Source organism: Simochromis diagramma, unplaced genomic scaffold, assembly GCF_900408965.1.
Source record: "Simochromis diagramma unplaced genomic scaffold, fSimDia1.1 OVJJ01000418.1, whole genome shotgun sequence".
In the NCBI taxonomy this organism is placed as follows: Eukaryota; Metazoa; Chordata; class Actinopteri; order Cichliformes; family Cichlidae; genus Simochromis; species Simochromis diagramma.
In genome coordinates this window covers 266,415-282,534 of record NW_024387407.1, presented here as the reverse complement: position 1 = coordinate 282,534, position 16,120 = coordinate 266,415, and the positions used below count along the sequence as shown (strand labels likewise).

The 16,120-nt window shown below is 45.4% G+C and overlaps 1 protein-coding gene across 1 annotated transcript; it reads left to right on the top strand.

Annotated features, from left to right (window-relative positions):
• The first annotated feature begins 3,223 nt into the window (after window positions 1-3,223).
• LOC120720767 (P2Y purinoceptor 14-like) lies at window positions 3,224-6,213 on the top strand. The gene is made up of 2 exons (XM_040010540.1): window positions 3,224-3,477; window positions 4,683-6,213. Exons 1-2 carry the CDS (start codon window positions 3,245-3,247, stop codon window positions 5,296-5,298), a joined length of 849 nt encoding a protein of 282 aa, XP_039866474.1. The 5' UTR covers window positions 3,224-3,244; the 3' UTR covers window positions 5,299-6,213.
• Window positions 6,214-16,120: the final 9,907 nt, after the last annotated feature.

The window sequence follows — 16,120 nt, the reverse complement described above, 5'->3', positions numbered from 1 at the left end:
GTGGCGTGAGCTAAGCCGTCACAAGTGCAGCTCAGTGACGTGTTATTAGTGACACAGCCACAGACTTTGCTGAGACTCTCTTCTTTGATATCAGTTACCACACTAAACACTTCCTGCTGGATCTCTTTCAGATTAAAAGGTTATTTGAAATGAGGTGACTGCAATACTTTTAATGTGAAATTAAGAGAGGAAGTGCTGCGTTTTATTCTTGCACTCTGACATTGTGCAAGAGCGGATGTGGTTTTTCCCTGTAATAAATTAGTAAAATATTATTTTAAATGGGTAAAAAATATTAGTGCATATATGAAACAGTATCATCGTGTTACCGTTTAGAAATGTACTCTTCAAATAAAAAAATACTGAATTTGTTCTCTTTGTGCCGTGTTCAGTAGAATGTTGGTTTAAATGTTTTACACATCACTGAAACTTCGTTAAATTTACATTTTGTTTCATACATTTATTATTTACTGTACAACAAGTAGGAAAGAAGTTACATGTTTACATTACCCACTAATGTAAACTGTTTCCAGATCTGTTCTCTCTTTTCAAAAAAGAAGCCCTAGTTTTGGTTCAGTCCTTTGCTTTTCTTCTTGTTTGCATGTTTATTTCAGGACTTTTACAATACATTTTAAAAGTTGCCAAGTCATTTTTTTTTCAAACCTGATAGTTCTGACCTGATAAGGTGCTGTATTTCATTTAAGATTAAGCAGAAAATGTCAGGATAGGCTTTTATTTGTAGGCCTTCTTTTTGATATCAAAATCTGACAGTGACATCAAAAGCACTGTGGTGATTTGCTGCCACCTGCTGCCTGCTTCCTGTCACTGCTCAGGTTGTCCATCTCCCAGAGGAAACTGTGGAGCTACATCAGAAAACTAACTGTATGATATATGACCGTGATCCATGATGAGCCTTGGGTGGGGTGGCTCAGTAGTGAATATGGGGATTGTTGAGTGAAGACAAAGTCCTTCAGCCAGGTCAAGTCAGCATACTGGGGCAAACTGCAGATCCTTTGCCTGAATTCCTTCTACCTCTCGGAAAAAGGAAAAATCCACCGCCCACAGAGCTGATTCTGAAACTCCTCAAAATTTACAAAACAAAATCTGCTGGGTCCACTCTAGTCGGAGTCTGCTGTCCGGATCATGGATCCGGACAGCAGACTCCGACAGCAGACTCCATCAAAAAAACACCAAAACATAACAAATAACCTAAACTGGGAAATAAAATAAAAAAGACACGTGACATGTGTAACAGGAAATAAGTGCTGGTTAGCGGTGTGGCCATCATTTCCTGATCTGCAGCAGCACTGTTACACCAAGAGCACAAAACAACTGAAGCAGCTTTTCCTGCTCATTGAAACCTCCAGAAACACAGGTGAGTCCTGCTGGTTAATCATCCCTGAATCTTTTGTGCTTCTACTGAATTTATGCTTGACTTTAAAGATGTACTTAACATTTCCTGACCTGGGGACCAGAAACACTTAAAATCAACTGCACACAGCTGCCTCAGCACCACTGCTGCCTCTATCAGGATGCATATGTAATGACACCATTACAAATTTCTCACTGACTAAGGCTTAGGTGCGTCCTGGTGCCACGTGGTGTAATAGTCATCCTTACACTTATATATGTGGTTCATAATGAACAGTCTGTCATTAGCCCATCATTACATTCAGTGCTGTGTGTTCAGTAATCCAATATTCAGTCATTCTTCTGCTGCACAAAAGTGTTTCCTCCAAAAAATACATGTACGGTTATGCGAGCAGTGAACCTCAAAGCTCTGCTCATCTGTGCTGAGCAAAGTTGTAGAAAACGGTTTAACAGTTGAACCAATTTAATGCTGTTGTTACAGCCACACTGCAAAATGAGCTGTGGGAGTGTGGGGGGCAGGTGTAAAAGGCATGCAGTGCTTATTTATCACATGTTTCAACAACGATCAAGAAAAAACAGAGGTGGGGGAGGAGGACCAGGCGGCTGAGCCAAATTAGAAAACTCAATAATAAAACAAAACTGGTCTACAGCTTCTTGAAAGGTCATGTCTATCTACAACAAGTTCAGTCAAAACCATACAGATGAGGCATCATCCGCATAGGGTAGTGTTTCTAACATGTGTCTGTCTATGTGCTTTATATGTATAGAGTACCCTAGAATTAACCTACACACCTGCCCACAATAAAGACGCTACTAATACATAGAAAACAGGAGCTGCCCCCTTTGTAATGATCCCTGGTGAGTGATTGGTCGCCTTTGTCCAGATCAGCCAATACGCATGTACCAGTCAATTTTGAAAGGTCTAGCAGGTGGAGGCTCGAGGCTCTACACCTGGAAGACAAGAGAGTGACAGAACAACCAGCTGAATATAAAACTGGGTTCTGAAAACTAAGAAGGAGCTCCTGATGAGATTCATATCAACAAATTTAATCCTCATGGCATGCTGTCTAAAGCTACGTGCAGGATCTGAGAAAACAGTGAAATATTTAGCACTGTGCTGTTCTTAAAGAAGACATGAAACGCTGCACATTTAAAGAGTAATTTAATCCATTGAGCCCTGCTCTTTATAAACTGACACAAAGTTTATGTTTAGTCTGAAAACATGTTTAGCACCATCTTCTGTTGGTACAGAACATCATGTGGTTGGTTGGTTGTAGCTGATAGACTTACATTAGTTTATGTTAGCTAACTAGTGACCGAATCAATTACTCAGAGGAAAATAAGGAAACTAAAACTAACAATCAGTTTACAGGGATCACTTTAACGTTGAAACAGTGAGTTTGATGTTCAGAAATATTCAGAAGATATAGTGTCCACTTTCATTGCCCGTCTCTTTAGCAGTAAGTAGCAGAAACATTCAGCCATAACTGAATTTAACTGACCAGAAGATGACATTTATCAAACTTTCTGAGGGATTTAGGGGATCTCAACATTATATTTAAAATTAGTTTGACTTTTGATTTACCTAAAATAATATGAAGGTGTATCCTATCAAAGAGAGATCTTAATGAAGGGGATTTATTTTTCAGCTCCAGAAACATGAATGAACCAATAAATGTGACAGATGGCCAGACCTGTGATTATGTCAACACATCAGTCAACTCTTTCTTTATTCTGGTCTACAGTCTGGTCTTTCTGGTGAGTTTTAAGTCTTCAGATTGTGCTCTGATGGAAACGAGGTTCTCTGTGCATCTACCAAAGTCCTGTCGTCCTCTCTGTGTCTCTACAGGTGGGTTTACCCCTCAATGGCTTCATCATGAAGTTTTACTTTTGTGGAGCTCGGCAGCAGGCATCGAGCAGCTTGATGGTCTACATGAAGAACCTGACAGCTGCTGACTTCCTGCTCTGCCTCTCTCTGCCACTGCGCATCAGCCACTATGCTAGCAGCTCTCTCATCATTCAGCAGCTCTACTGCAGCTTTGGGGCTTCTGCTTTCTTCCTCAACATGTATGCCAGCATCATATTTATGGGGTCCATTGCTGCTGACAGGTAAGGAACCTAGTAAAACCAGAATAATGTGTTAGTTATGAATCCTGTGCTCCAGATCAAAGTGTAGAAATCTCCTTTGGACTTAATAATTAATTGACCGGCCCACCAGGTATTAAAGCCATAAAGACTTTGAATGAAAACAAACCCTGTTGTGACAGTGATGTACGCTGTCTTGTTGGTATATGTATGATTTCTATACATTTTACATCACATACAAACTTTAGTTGTAACATTCAGATAATTATTTATTAAAAGCTAGATATTTTAAATAAGAATAAGAAAGAAAAGTATTTCTTTGTGCCCCCCTCTCCCTGTTAATGCCCTACATGCCCCCCTGGCAAAACTTTGCTAGACCCGCCCCTGCACAGTTACCAGCTGTCAGCTACTTAGAAAAGGATCCTGGTGTTATTAGTCTCTCAGAAACAGTTCATAACTTCCCTTCAACTCATTCATGTCATCTAAAAGGTAAACCTGTTTCTCCATCACCTGTTCAGCTCTGATGATCCAGTAAGGACATCTCCTGGTTTCATCTTCATGTTTCCCTCTCACCAGATAACCAAACCGACATCATGACCAGCAGCTTTACAGCTGTGGCTCCAGCAAACATCAGCTGATACTAGAAATTAATATTAAATAAATTCTAACAACAGCTGATCAAGCTTAAACGTGCTGCTGTTGTTTAGCGCGACCTCCGCCTGTTTCCCCGTTCTGGCGCAAAGTGCGCAAAACAAAAAATAGAGACGGGACCTGCGACAGAAAAGCCGATCAGCTGATCATTGATCAGTTTCATGATTGAAGTGGGAGAGGGAGGGGGAGAGAGTGAGAGTAGAAGAGGCAGCTGTGCAGCATAAAGACACAGAATAACTCCAGCTTTGTGTCTTTTTCATTGTAGCTGAAGTCAGGGACAAACTGTGTTCCTTTTCAGCTCAACACCAAACGTGCCTGATCTCTGCTCCTCCTGCCTTCCCTTTTGCTCACCACCTGCTGGCCTCTGTGGGAGCTCTGCCATAGCCACCACCAAACATCAGAGTTATTTTTACACATCGACCAGCATCTGGCCAATCCACCACCTTTCATTTTTTATACCGTTACAAAAACAACAACAACAACAAAAAGAAAAAAAAGATTGGCCCATAATAAGCTATGTTGGCACCTCTGTAACAGCTTAATTAAGTTGTCTCCTGCCTCCTGTCTCTTCTTGCTAGGTATCTGAAAATTGTTCATACTTCACAAATGCACATGCTGCAGACAGTACAAGCAGCAAACATCATCTCCATGGTCACCTGGGTTTTTCTTCTGATTCCTGCCATCACCTACACCATCCTGTTCACCCAAGAACCTCTGAGTTCTACCCTGAGCCGCTGTGGTACCCTCTTTAGTGCATCACTCAGCCTGGTCTTCAAAATAATTCACATCAGTTGCACTATCATCTTCCTCGTGGTCTTCATATCTTTGGTCTTCTTCTACTACAGCACCTCCCGCAGGGTGTTGAAGGCACAGCAGAGGCAGCTGGCCTCCTCTGAGAAGCTGGTGAAGTCTCGCAGGAACATGTTGGTGCTGGTCAGCATCTTCTGTGTTTGCTTTGTCCCCTATCACCTGGTTCGACTTCCCGACACTTTTCTTTTGAACAGCTGCTCTGTGGGGCCAATGTTGTTCTACCTGAAGGAGGCAGCCACCATGGTGTCAGTTTTCAATGTCTGCCTGGACCCTGTTGTTTACTTTTTCCTCAGTAAGACTCTTTCGGGCTCAAGTGAGAAAGGCGTCCTGGACAGCCAACATTCAACAAACGAACAAGCAACAGGTCAAATTGGTGAGCTGTGAGGAAAACAATGCACTTTATTAAATGTGTGAAATGTGAGTTTTGTCTAAGATTCTGTTTTAATTGTTACACATGTCTGGATGACTGCATCACTTTTTAGCACTTTTTACTTTTGATAAAAAAAAAAATTAAATATAGCTAATATCTTCATTTCTTTGCCTTATAAAAAATCCAGCATTCACAACCATTTTTTGCTTTACTGATATCTTCTTTCTCCATTTTGTTAATAAGAAATAAGAAATTTATAAATAAGGATAAAATGAGAGTTGATGTGTTCACATGTTAAACTGGTGCTTTACGCAGTCTGGGAGCTGCTCCAGACTCCTTCACCTTGCTTCAGAAAGGCTTGTATCAACATTTTATGCACTATCAGTGCCCGAGGTTAGAACAGGTATTAAAGGATTCTGGTTGTTTTGATTTTCATCGTCTGAGCAACTGAAACCAAAGCTGCTCTCCATCCATCCATTCGCTTCCGCTAATACTTTTCAGGGTCACGCTGCTGGAGCCTATCCCAGCTGTCATAGGGCGAGAGGCGGGGTACAGCCTGGACAGGTCGCCAGTCTGTCGCAGGGCTAACACACATCATTTTATTGGAGCTCAAACTCTCAGTCATGCCTCCATGCTGGTTGGGAACTGCAGAAACCCTTGCATTCGAACCCTTAAATGGCATTCATTACTTAATGACTTAATCAAGTGTTTGGAACTCTCACTCAGTGTTGGCTCTCTCTGTGGTATTGTATCACTTCCTGTTCATGCTACAGTGCACTGTGCTGTTTTGTGTAGCTTTTGTGTGTACTTGTTTAATTAAAAACACTTTCAATTGAAATTAACTGCCCTTTGTATTCACAGTATTTTTGTCTTTTATTTTAGTCTTTCGACATTTGCTAGCTTAGCTTAGTAATAAATTTATTTGTATTAAATGCAGCTTATTTGCAGCTCTGGAGGCCAGGATCACTGAATTGGCTCAGAAACCTGGAAATCCTGTAGGTAGCCTGTAGTTGGTAACTTTGCCACCATTAGCTTTCTCCCAGCAGAAACCAGGCTGGCTGGGTGATAGTGAGGAGGAGCTGAGTCCTAATTGGAAGTCCCCGATTCACTTCACCATGTTCATGTGTCTAATGATTTTTCCCCACTCTGCGACACACCAACTAAGGAACAACAACTGTGATTCTATTTTAAGAAACATGAAGTGAGAGACATCAGCACCCATCACCAATTGTCTTCCAGAGCAGGCGAAACTACTGGCTCTGGATAAATGTAGATTTAATAGAACAATAACTCCTGCTGGCAGTAATGACACCCAGTTACCTCAATTGGAGTCTAGGTATTCTTACGAGTTCAAATATTGAGGGTGAGCACAAAAACAGCAATTGGTCCAGGAGAGTCGGTCAAACAATGATTTTAATGAACACACACGTGGGGAGATGAACACTGCACACAGACAGCATCGATCAATCGATCAATGAACAGATGATGGATCAATAACTGCAGCTGGATTGTGTTTGTTCTCTCAATCAGATTCCTGTCAACTCAGAATCGACACAAACACAGTAAACAGAGACATTAAACTGTCTGACAACAACAGGAAGATGACGCATGTGGAGGAGGTTTAGTCATATCCTGATCATCCAGACAGATTTGATTATTTTTTTCAGCTGATGTGTAGTAATGGTCTGACTGGTATGTATCAGACCATTGTATGTGGACTGTCCTGCTGGCACTCTGTCCTTCTACAGAGTCTCCTCTGACACTCTGATCCACCTCCACACCTTCAACATCACATTCACTGAAACTCAATCCTGGTTGCTCGGTGCGTCTGTGCAGAGTTGGGTGTAAAGAGTGTCCTCCTGTTAGAGAAACACTGACTGTTGAACAGTTCAGTCTGTACATGTCTGTCTGTTTCACTCAGAAACATGTTTTCAGATTCATGGATTCAATCAGTTGATGTTTGAAACTCTTCTAAATGATTCCTTGTGAACTTTTTCCTCTTCAGTCCTTTGGCAAACAATTGTCAACATGTAGATACTAGACTAAGATGAATCATTTCATCTGAATGCAGGGAATGTGAACTTTGATTTTTAGGAAATTAACATAACATAACACATAATGATGTGACAATAAAAGTGATTTTGATTTTGATTTTTAATTCCTCTCAGCATCTTATAATATTAGAATGTTTCAAATCAATCCAATGTATTTGAAATGTCAGCTATAAAATCAAGCACTTCGCTCTCGCTCTGCAGGCCTACTTGTTGTTCCTAGAGTATTTAAAAGTAGAATGGGAGGCAGAGCCTTCAGTTTTCAGGCCCCTCTTCTGTGGAACCAGCTTCCAGTTTGGATTCAGGAGACAGACACTATCTCTACTTTTAAAATCAGGCTTCAAACTTTCCTTTTTGCTAGAGCATATAGTTAGGGTTGGACCAGCTGACCCTGAATCCTCCCTTAGTTATGCTGCAATAGGTGTAGGGTGCTGGGCACTGAGTGTTTCTTCTTCATTCACCATGTGTGTATATACAACTCTCTGCCTTTAATTATGAGTTACTGTATTATTGTCTTTACCTTACAATATAAAATGTAAATATAAATCACCTTTAGCTGACTGCTGTGCTGTATGAATAAAATTTAACTGAAGGTAACACTGTAATATGTGTGTCTGTGTTTGTCTGTGGGTGTCCTAGAACTACCTGCTGTACTGTAAGACAAATATGAAAGCTACTGGAGCAGTTCTAGGTTGGCAGGAGTAGTGGAGCAAAGCACAGTGAAAAGACCAGAACTGGAAACCTTTAAATGAAAAGCCGGCATCTTTAATAAAACACAAACAGGTCACACTTAACCTTCCATAGATCAAGATCATTTTAGTTAGCTCAGCTTTGTTCTAAATCAGCCACCAAGTTTATTCTTCAAGCTTTAGTTCTTGATTTACAAATAAGATTTAAACGAAAACCTTCAGCTTCACAGTTTCACAACTTATTTAAGACAAACTGAGAGTCTGAGGGTCTCAAACCGGTCTGTCCTGCAGGGCTAGTAAAGACAACTTAGTGCTATGAGCTCATTGAATTTATGCCCACTACTGATCATGATGAGCAGTTTCTGTCTTTTCTTGCATGAGCTCTAAATTGTTCTCAAACCCAGTTTGGTGCATTGGTGCTTAAACACAGAGTTCCTATAGAAAAATCTAATTTGGCTCAAAACAAGAAAATAATAATAATCATCATCATATAACATTAGTCAACAGTTCAAATAATCACACTTTCAGTTCAGTTCTGTGTCAGTGTGATAAGATCAAAGCACCCCTGCAATCCGGTCGTTAAGTCTGACGTGTCTGGGCCTAAACTCCGCTGCAGGTCCAGATATCAAACGATCACTATGGCATTACTGAGTTGAAAAACTGTCTAAAGTCTTTCATCTTTAATAAAATGATCAGCGTTTTGCTCTACCAAGTGTAACAATTGAGTTTAACATCCAGGCATCCATGAAAACGGAATTTATGACATTTAACAGAGTTAGAAGTTAGCAGGAAGTTAGCTCGCTAGCTTCTATCTAAATACAATATAGCATGTCCTGACTGCGGGGTTTTGGAAACAAATTAAAACGTACAGCTCTGTTATCACTTCCAGCATAAATGAAGACAGAAAACTAAACAGCAGTGACGTTTGTAGGGTTACTGAAGTTTGGTCAGCTGGTATATAATGATGTGCTAGCGACACAGCTATGTTAGCATAATATAAACAAGCTAACTTTTTTTCCACTCGATAAAAGTTAACGTGAGTGTTCTCGGTGGTCAGGAACAAATGTAATCGCATGGCAGGATGCTGTAAAAGGACCAAACTTCAGCCAGGAGAACAACTGAGATAATCCATCCACAATACGAGGTTAGTCATTCATATACTGCTGCATGGGCTGGGCTGTAGCTACATCCTAAGGTTTTAAAAACTGAGCTTAAATAAATGATTAGCGGTAATAAAAGCCGAGGGAGGTCAACAGTGATCACTGACTGTTCTAGGAACTTTTTGAGATTAAATAGAAGAAAATACATAACATTAAACATGTTAACAACACAAAAGCCATATTAAACGCAGACTACTTTAGGCCCAGAAGTAGGATTCGTCACGTCATCACTTAACGACCGGATGGCCAAACCCATCTGTTTTCTGATTGGATAGTTAAATTTGTGATTGACAAGACATTGGCCAATCAGATGAAAGGAAGGAAAAAAGGGTCAAAATTTATACTTGTAACTTGATACTTGAGTGCAGAATTTGACATGTATTTTTTGGCTAAGTCCACACACAAATTCTTTTTACACATACAAATCCTGATTTACAAGTACAAAATATTTACGACCACAATTTGAGTCGGGAGATGGCAGGACCGGTTGCATGTTTCCCAGAAAAGAGTCATAATAGTATTTGTTTTTGTTGTGATATTATACTGTATTGCCCACTTACAGGGTCATCCTGTTTGTGAAGCAGACCGCTGATTCACATTGAGGTTCAGCATGCTGGAACTTCTAATTTCAACTGCTGAAATGAATTAAATCTTTTAAAAGGTAGTCATTCTCCTGTACTTCCCAAAAGAAAGAAAAAAAACAAAGAACACTAACAGAGGTCAGGTTGCCCAGGTGTTTGGCCTGGTCTATCAGAACTTCTGAGGGCAGCTGTGGATCATCCAGCAGGGGGCAGCCTTGTAGCTAACGGAATATGAATGTGAGTGAATGTTAGATAACCAGCATTTATACAGAAATAAAATCTTAGAAAAAGTGTGTGTGTGTGTGTGTGTGTGTGTGAATAATGCAAGTGGTGTAACTTGCTTCATTCACCCACTCTGAGTAATGAGAAAAACGCTATATAAGAACCAGTCTGTTTGTTATTTACACAAATATCAAAGCTGAATCTCTCTCTATTCCACTTTTCTTAACACCTGCCATGATGTTGAGAGAAGAGTAAGGATGCTAGCATAGCTGAAGATTGAGGTGATGTTTGCATGCTGGTGCCTTTTAAGCTAATGTCAATTGGTAGGCCCATGAACCTGCTATACAGGAAGTCTGGTTCAGCTCCTTGAAGTTCTAATCCCTGATCCTATGAGTCGATGTGGGTGGGAGGACTCACACAGCCTGACTGCCTTGACATCTGCGTGTCTTCCCTGCTCACCCTGATATAAAGAAATCTGAGTAGTCTCGCGGGTCAAATCGCATCAGTCACACCTACTATGGAAGCTCCCCTGTTGATCATGGCACTTTGTTTTTTTATCTGACTTGGTTTCAGAGCCTGGACAGCAGGCCCCAAAGAAAGATATTACTTGGAAAGGCTAGAGCAACCTATTTGAGCTATTTGGACAAATATAGATTAATAGTTGTGTGTATATATATATATATATATATATATATATATATATATATATATATATATATATATAAACACCCAGCACGCCCCTGCGGGCGGTTTATCCTTCAAGCTCGGGTCCTCTACCAGAGGCCTGGGAGCTTGAGGGTCCTGCGCAGTATCTTAGCTGTTCCCAGGACTGCGCTCTTCTGGACAGAGATCTCCGATGTTGTTCCCGGGATCTGCTGGAGCCACTCGCCTAGCTTGGGAGTCACCGCACCTAGTGCTGCGATTACCACGGGGACCACCGTTACCTTCATCCTCCACATCCTCTCGAGCTCTTCTCTGAGCCCTTGGTATTTCTCCAGCTTCTCGTGTTCCTTCTTCCTGATATTGCTGTCATTCGGAACCGCTACATCCATCACTACGGCCGTCTTCTTCTGTTTCTCTACCACCACTATGTCCGGTTGGTTAGCCACCACCATTTTGTCCGTCTGTATCTGGAAGTCCCACAGGATCTTAGCTCGGTCATTCTCCACCACCCTTGGGAGCATCTCCCATTTTGACCTCGGGACTTCCAGGTTATACTCGGCACAGATGTTCCTGTACACTATGCCGGCCACTTGGTTATGGCGTTCCATGTATGCCTTGCCTGCTAGCATCTTGCACCCTGCTGTTATGTGCTGGATGGTCTCTGGGGCATCTTTACACAGCCTGCACCTGAGGTCTTGCCTGGTGTGATAGACCCCAGCCTCTATGGATCTTGTACTCAGAGCTTGTTCTTGTGCTGTCATGATTAGTGCCTCTGTGTGTCACGGTCGGACGGTCTTCCCGGACGACCTGCTTGTTTGTTTGTGATGTGTGTGTGTATGCCCTCCTCTCTTTCTCTCTCCCTCCCTACTCTGCGGGTCTGGCTGCCGAGGAACGGCGTCTCCGAGAGAGTGAGAAAGGCCGATCTCTGACCCGGAAGTGTAATCTTCGGCTCCAGCTGCCGCTAATCTTTCCTCACTAGACGGAGGTATTTAACGATGTGTCCAGACGGCAGTTGACGCTGGATTGTACTCGGAGCTCGGTAGCTAAATGTGCGCGTGATCTTGTCACCCGCGTGGCCAGGCAAGCCTTCTCATCCATTGTTGTGTTTGCTCGACTTTCAGATTGGGGAAGTACGAGACGGAGGAGTGGAGTAAAGGATTCACTGGCGTTTTCGGGAGGAGGAGCTCACACGGAAGGAGCGCACACAGACCTCACGGGAAAACTCACCTTCACCACTTCCGGGAACTGAGAAAAAGAAAGGACAATTATTGGAGATATTGATGTTTAAGGACTATCTTTCACGCACTGTAAATAAACGCACTGTCTGCTTCAACCCAGAGCTCCGCGCTTGGGTCCATACCTTCCATTAGCCGTGACAGAACAATCCAGCCAGCAATGGACTCAGCGGACTCTACCCCCCTCCAGCGTGAAATCACGCTTCAGGCTGAACGATTGGAGCGACACGAGACAATGCTGCAGCATGTCGCCAAGGAGCAGTCCGCATTACTACAGGTGGTATCGGAGCTAAAAGGTATGCTACTCACTACACCCGGGGCACCCGTTCAGCCACAAGGGGGCCCTGCGCAACCACAACCACCTATAGCCTTGCTTGACCAAGCGGCGGCGTCTCCCCTTCCGCCATCTCCACCCCCGCCGCGACGTGAACACGCATTGCCGGTGCCTGAGAAATTCGGCGGGGACCTGGATAAATGTCGGGGGTTTTTGATTCAATGCTCCTTGATGTTTAGGCAGCAGACTCAAGCGTATGCTTCTAACATTACCAAGATCACCTTTATGGTCGAGCTACTGACGGGAAGGGCTCTGCAGTGGGCTCAAGCGGTGTTGAGCGCTCAGCCCTCTATCTCATACAGTAACTTCTTAAGCAAGTTTCGATGTGTATTTGATAAGGGGTCTAACCCAGACAGTGCTGCTCATCGTTTGTTTGCATTGAAACAGGGTCGGCGGACCGTGGCTGACTTCTCCGTGGATTTTTGGATCCTGTCCGAAGAAGCCGGCTGGGAGGAGAAGGCACTCCGAGGGGCCTTCTTGAACGGCTTGAATGAGAACATCAAACGTGAGTTGGCATCCAAAGAGCTACCTAAATCATTGAGTGCCTTGGTGAATTTGTGTATCAGTCTGGATGACCATATGCGGGAGTTTGGGAGGCGATCTGGAGATGGGCGGAGGTCAGCAGGGGGCGTGGGAATTCCCTCGCTGGAATGGAGGGAGGAGGAACCCGACTCTCCAGCTGATGAGGAGCAACCCATGCAATTGGGGCGGACTAGATTCAACCGGGGAAGAAGACGACTGGTGGGTGAGTGCTTTGAGTGCGGGAAGAGGGGACATTTCGCGGATGCCTGCCCCTCTCGGTCAAAAGAGTCTGCCCGTCAGTAAAGGTGGGGATACTGACGGGTGCACCTGCGAGTTCGGTTCTCCACCTTAGCTGTCCCGCGAAATTACAGTTTCTTTCCTGCATTCACCCATGTAACGTTCTGATTGACTCTGGGGCCGAGCAGAGTTTTGTGGATGAGGCTCTGGCCTTCAAGATAGGTTTGCCAGTCGTCCCTCTCCCTGAAACGCTCGAGGTTTCGGCGCTTAATGGCAGCACGCTAGCCTCTGTCTCTCACCGCACCCAAGAAATTACTCTCACCCTGTCCGGCAATCATACAGAGAGGATTCGCCTGTTTCTCCTCAAGGCGCCCAACACCCCCTTAGTTTTGGGTTTTCCCTGGCTTCAGCAGCATAACCCACAGATAGACTGGGCTAGGGGGTGTATTACTGGGTGGAGCACATATTGCCACGAGCAGTGTTTACGCTCTGCAGTGCCTGCCTGCGTGGCTACTGACCCGGCCGGGCTGCCCGCTCCACCCGATTTGTCTTCTGTACCGGCGGATTACCACGACCTGAGTCAGGTGTTTAGCAAGGACAGAGCCCAATCGCTGCCGCCCCATCGCCCGTATGACTGCGAGATAGACCTGCTCCCTGGTGCTCCCTTGCCCTCAAGCCGTCTCTATAACATCGCTAAGCCTGAGCGTGAGTCTATGGAGCGCTACATAACAGACTCCTTGGCTGTGGGCATCATTCGCCCATCCACTTCTCCACTGGGCGCTGGGTTTTTCTTTGTTGCAAAGAAAGACAAGACCCTACGCCCTTGCATTGATTTCCGGGGCCTGAATACGATCACGGTCAAGAATAAATACCCTCTTCCTCTTCTGGCGTCAGCTTTTGAGCTCCTCCAGGGAGCCACCGTTTTCACCAAACTCGACCTCCGCAATGCCTATCATCTGGTTCGTATCCGTGAGGGGGACGAGTGGAAGACTGCCTTCAAGACCCACCTGGGCCACTTTGAGTATCTGGTGATGCCTTTTGGGCTTACAAACGCTCCCGCTGTGTTCCAGGCATTGGTGAATGATGTTTTGCGAGATTTTCTTAACCGCTTTGTGTTTGTCTATCTTGATGACATCTTGATTTTCTCCAGGACCCAAACGGAGCATGTCGAGCACGTCCGGCTGGTGTTGCGGCGTCTGCTGGAGAATCGCCTGTTTTGCAAAGCTGAGAAGTGTGAGTTCCACGTTTCCTCTGTCTCTTTTCTGGGCTTTATCGTTGAACAGGGCCGATTGCGAGCGGATCCCGCAAAAATCAAAGCCGTTCTGGAGTGGCCAGTGCCCACGACCCGGAAGAAGTTGCAGAGTTTTCTTGGCTTCGCCAACTTTTACCGACGCTTCATCCGGGACTTCAGTAAGGTAGCCTTGCCTCTCACTCAACTCACCTCACCCAAACAGCTTTTTCTGTGGTCTCCAGCAGCTCAGCAGGCCTTCGACCGTCTCAAACGCCTGTTCGCGTCGGCTCCCATTCTCGCCCAAGCGGATCTCACCTTACCGTTCGTGGTGGAAGTGGATTCTGGGGTTGGGGCCGTCCTCTCACAGCGCTTCGACGGTAGACTGCACCCCTGTGCCTTTTTCTCCCATCGTCTCACCCAGGCGGAAAGGAACTACGACGTGGGCGACCGGGAGCTGCTGGCCATCAAGCTGGCACTGGAGGAATGGCGGCATTGGCTGGAAGGGAGCGAGCATCCAGTAGTGGTTTGGACTGACCACAAGAATCTCGCCTACCTCCAAGCGGCAAAGCGTCTGAACGCCCGACAGGCCAGGTGGGCATTGTTTTTCACTCGGTTCACCCTGACCATTACCTACAGACCCGGGTCCAAGAACACGAAACCGGACGCCTTGTCACGCCAGTTTGCGCCTGACGTCGACCCGGAGGAGAAAGAGAGGCCCATCCTGCCCGCCTCCTGCTTTGTGGGGGTTCTTACCTGGGAGATCGAAAGGGTGATTCGGGACGCCCAGCGACTGGAACCCGACCCCGGGACTGGTCCGGACGGCAGACTGTATGTTCCCTCGGCGGCCAGGTGTAAAGTTATCCAGTGGGGCCACGCCGCGAGGTTCACCTGCCATCCGGGTAAGAACCGCACTGTCACTTTTTTGCAACGGTTGTTCTGGTGGCCGTCTCTTTCTCAGGACGTCCGCAAATATGTGGCGGCATGCCCGGTGTGTGCTCGAAATAAGTCATCGAACTCCCCTCCATCGGGACTCCTCAGACCGCTGCCCGTCCCCGGCCGGCCATGGTCGCACATCGCTCTGGACTTCGTAACCGGCCTTCCGCCGTCCTCTGGTAACACCGTAATACTCACGATCATTGACCGTTTCTCTAAGGCTGCCCATTTTGTTGCCCTTGCCAAACTCCCCACTGCACTGGAAACCGCCCAGCTCCTTACCCAGCACGTTTTTCGCCTTCACGGCATTCCGCAGGACATCGTCTCGGACCGTGGGCCCCAGTTCACCGCTCGGGTGTGGAAGCAGTTTTGTGCGGAGCTGGGAGCCCAGGTCAGTCTGTCTTCTGGTTTCCATCCGCAGACTAATGGACAGGCAGAGCGGGCTAACCAGGAGCTGGAGGCCTTGTTGCGCTCCATACCTTCCATCAGCCGTGACACTGTGCTGTCTTTCAGTCCAGCTTTGTCCAGCCACTGGTAGGATTTCTGGATATCAGCCACCTCCTCTATCTGCCGGTGGTACATACCGTGCAGGGGCCTGTCCTTCCATGATGGTTCCTCGTCTCCCTCCTCTTTCTTGGGTTTCTGCTGCCTGAGGTATTCACTGAGCACTCGGTCAGTTGGGGCCATCTTCCCAATGTATTCTTGGATGTTTGTTGTCTCATCCTGGACTGTGGTGCTGACACTCACCAGTCCCCGGCCCCCTTCCTTCCGCTTAGCGTACAGCCTCAGGGTGCTGGACTTGGGGTGAAACCCTCCATGCATGGTAAGGAGCTTTCTTGTCTTTATGTCAGTGGCTTCTATCTCCTCCTTTGGCCAGCCTATTACCCCAGCAGGGTACCTGATCACGGGCAGGGCGTACGTGTTGATGGCCCGGATCTTGTTCTTACCATTCAGCTGACTCCTCAGGACTTGCCTGAC

What these genes read in the sequence shown, in the direction of transcription:
- LOC120720767 (XM_040010540.1), top strand. Translation starts at nt 3,245, where the DNA reads ATGAAGTTTTACTTTTGTGGAGCTCGGCAGCAGGCATCGAGCAGCTTG. An exon ending in GGGTCCATTGCTGCTGACAG is followed by an intron (nt 3,478 to 4,682) that starts GTAAGGAACCTA and finishes TCTTCTTGCTAG; the next exon opens with GTATCTGAAAATTGTTCATA.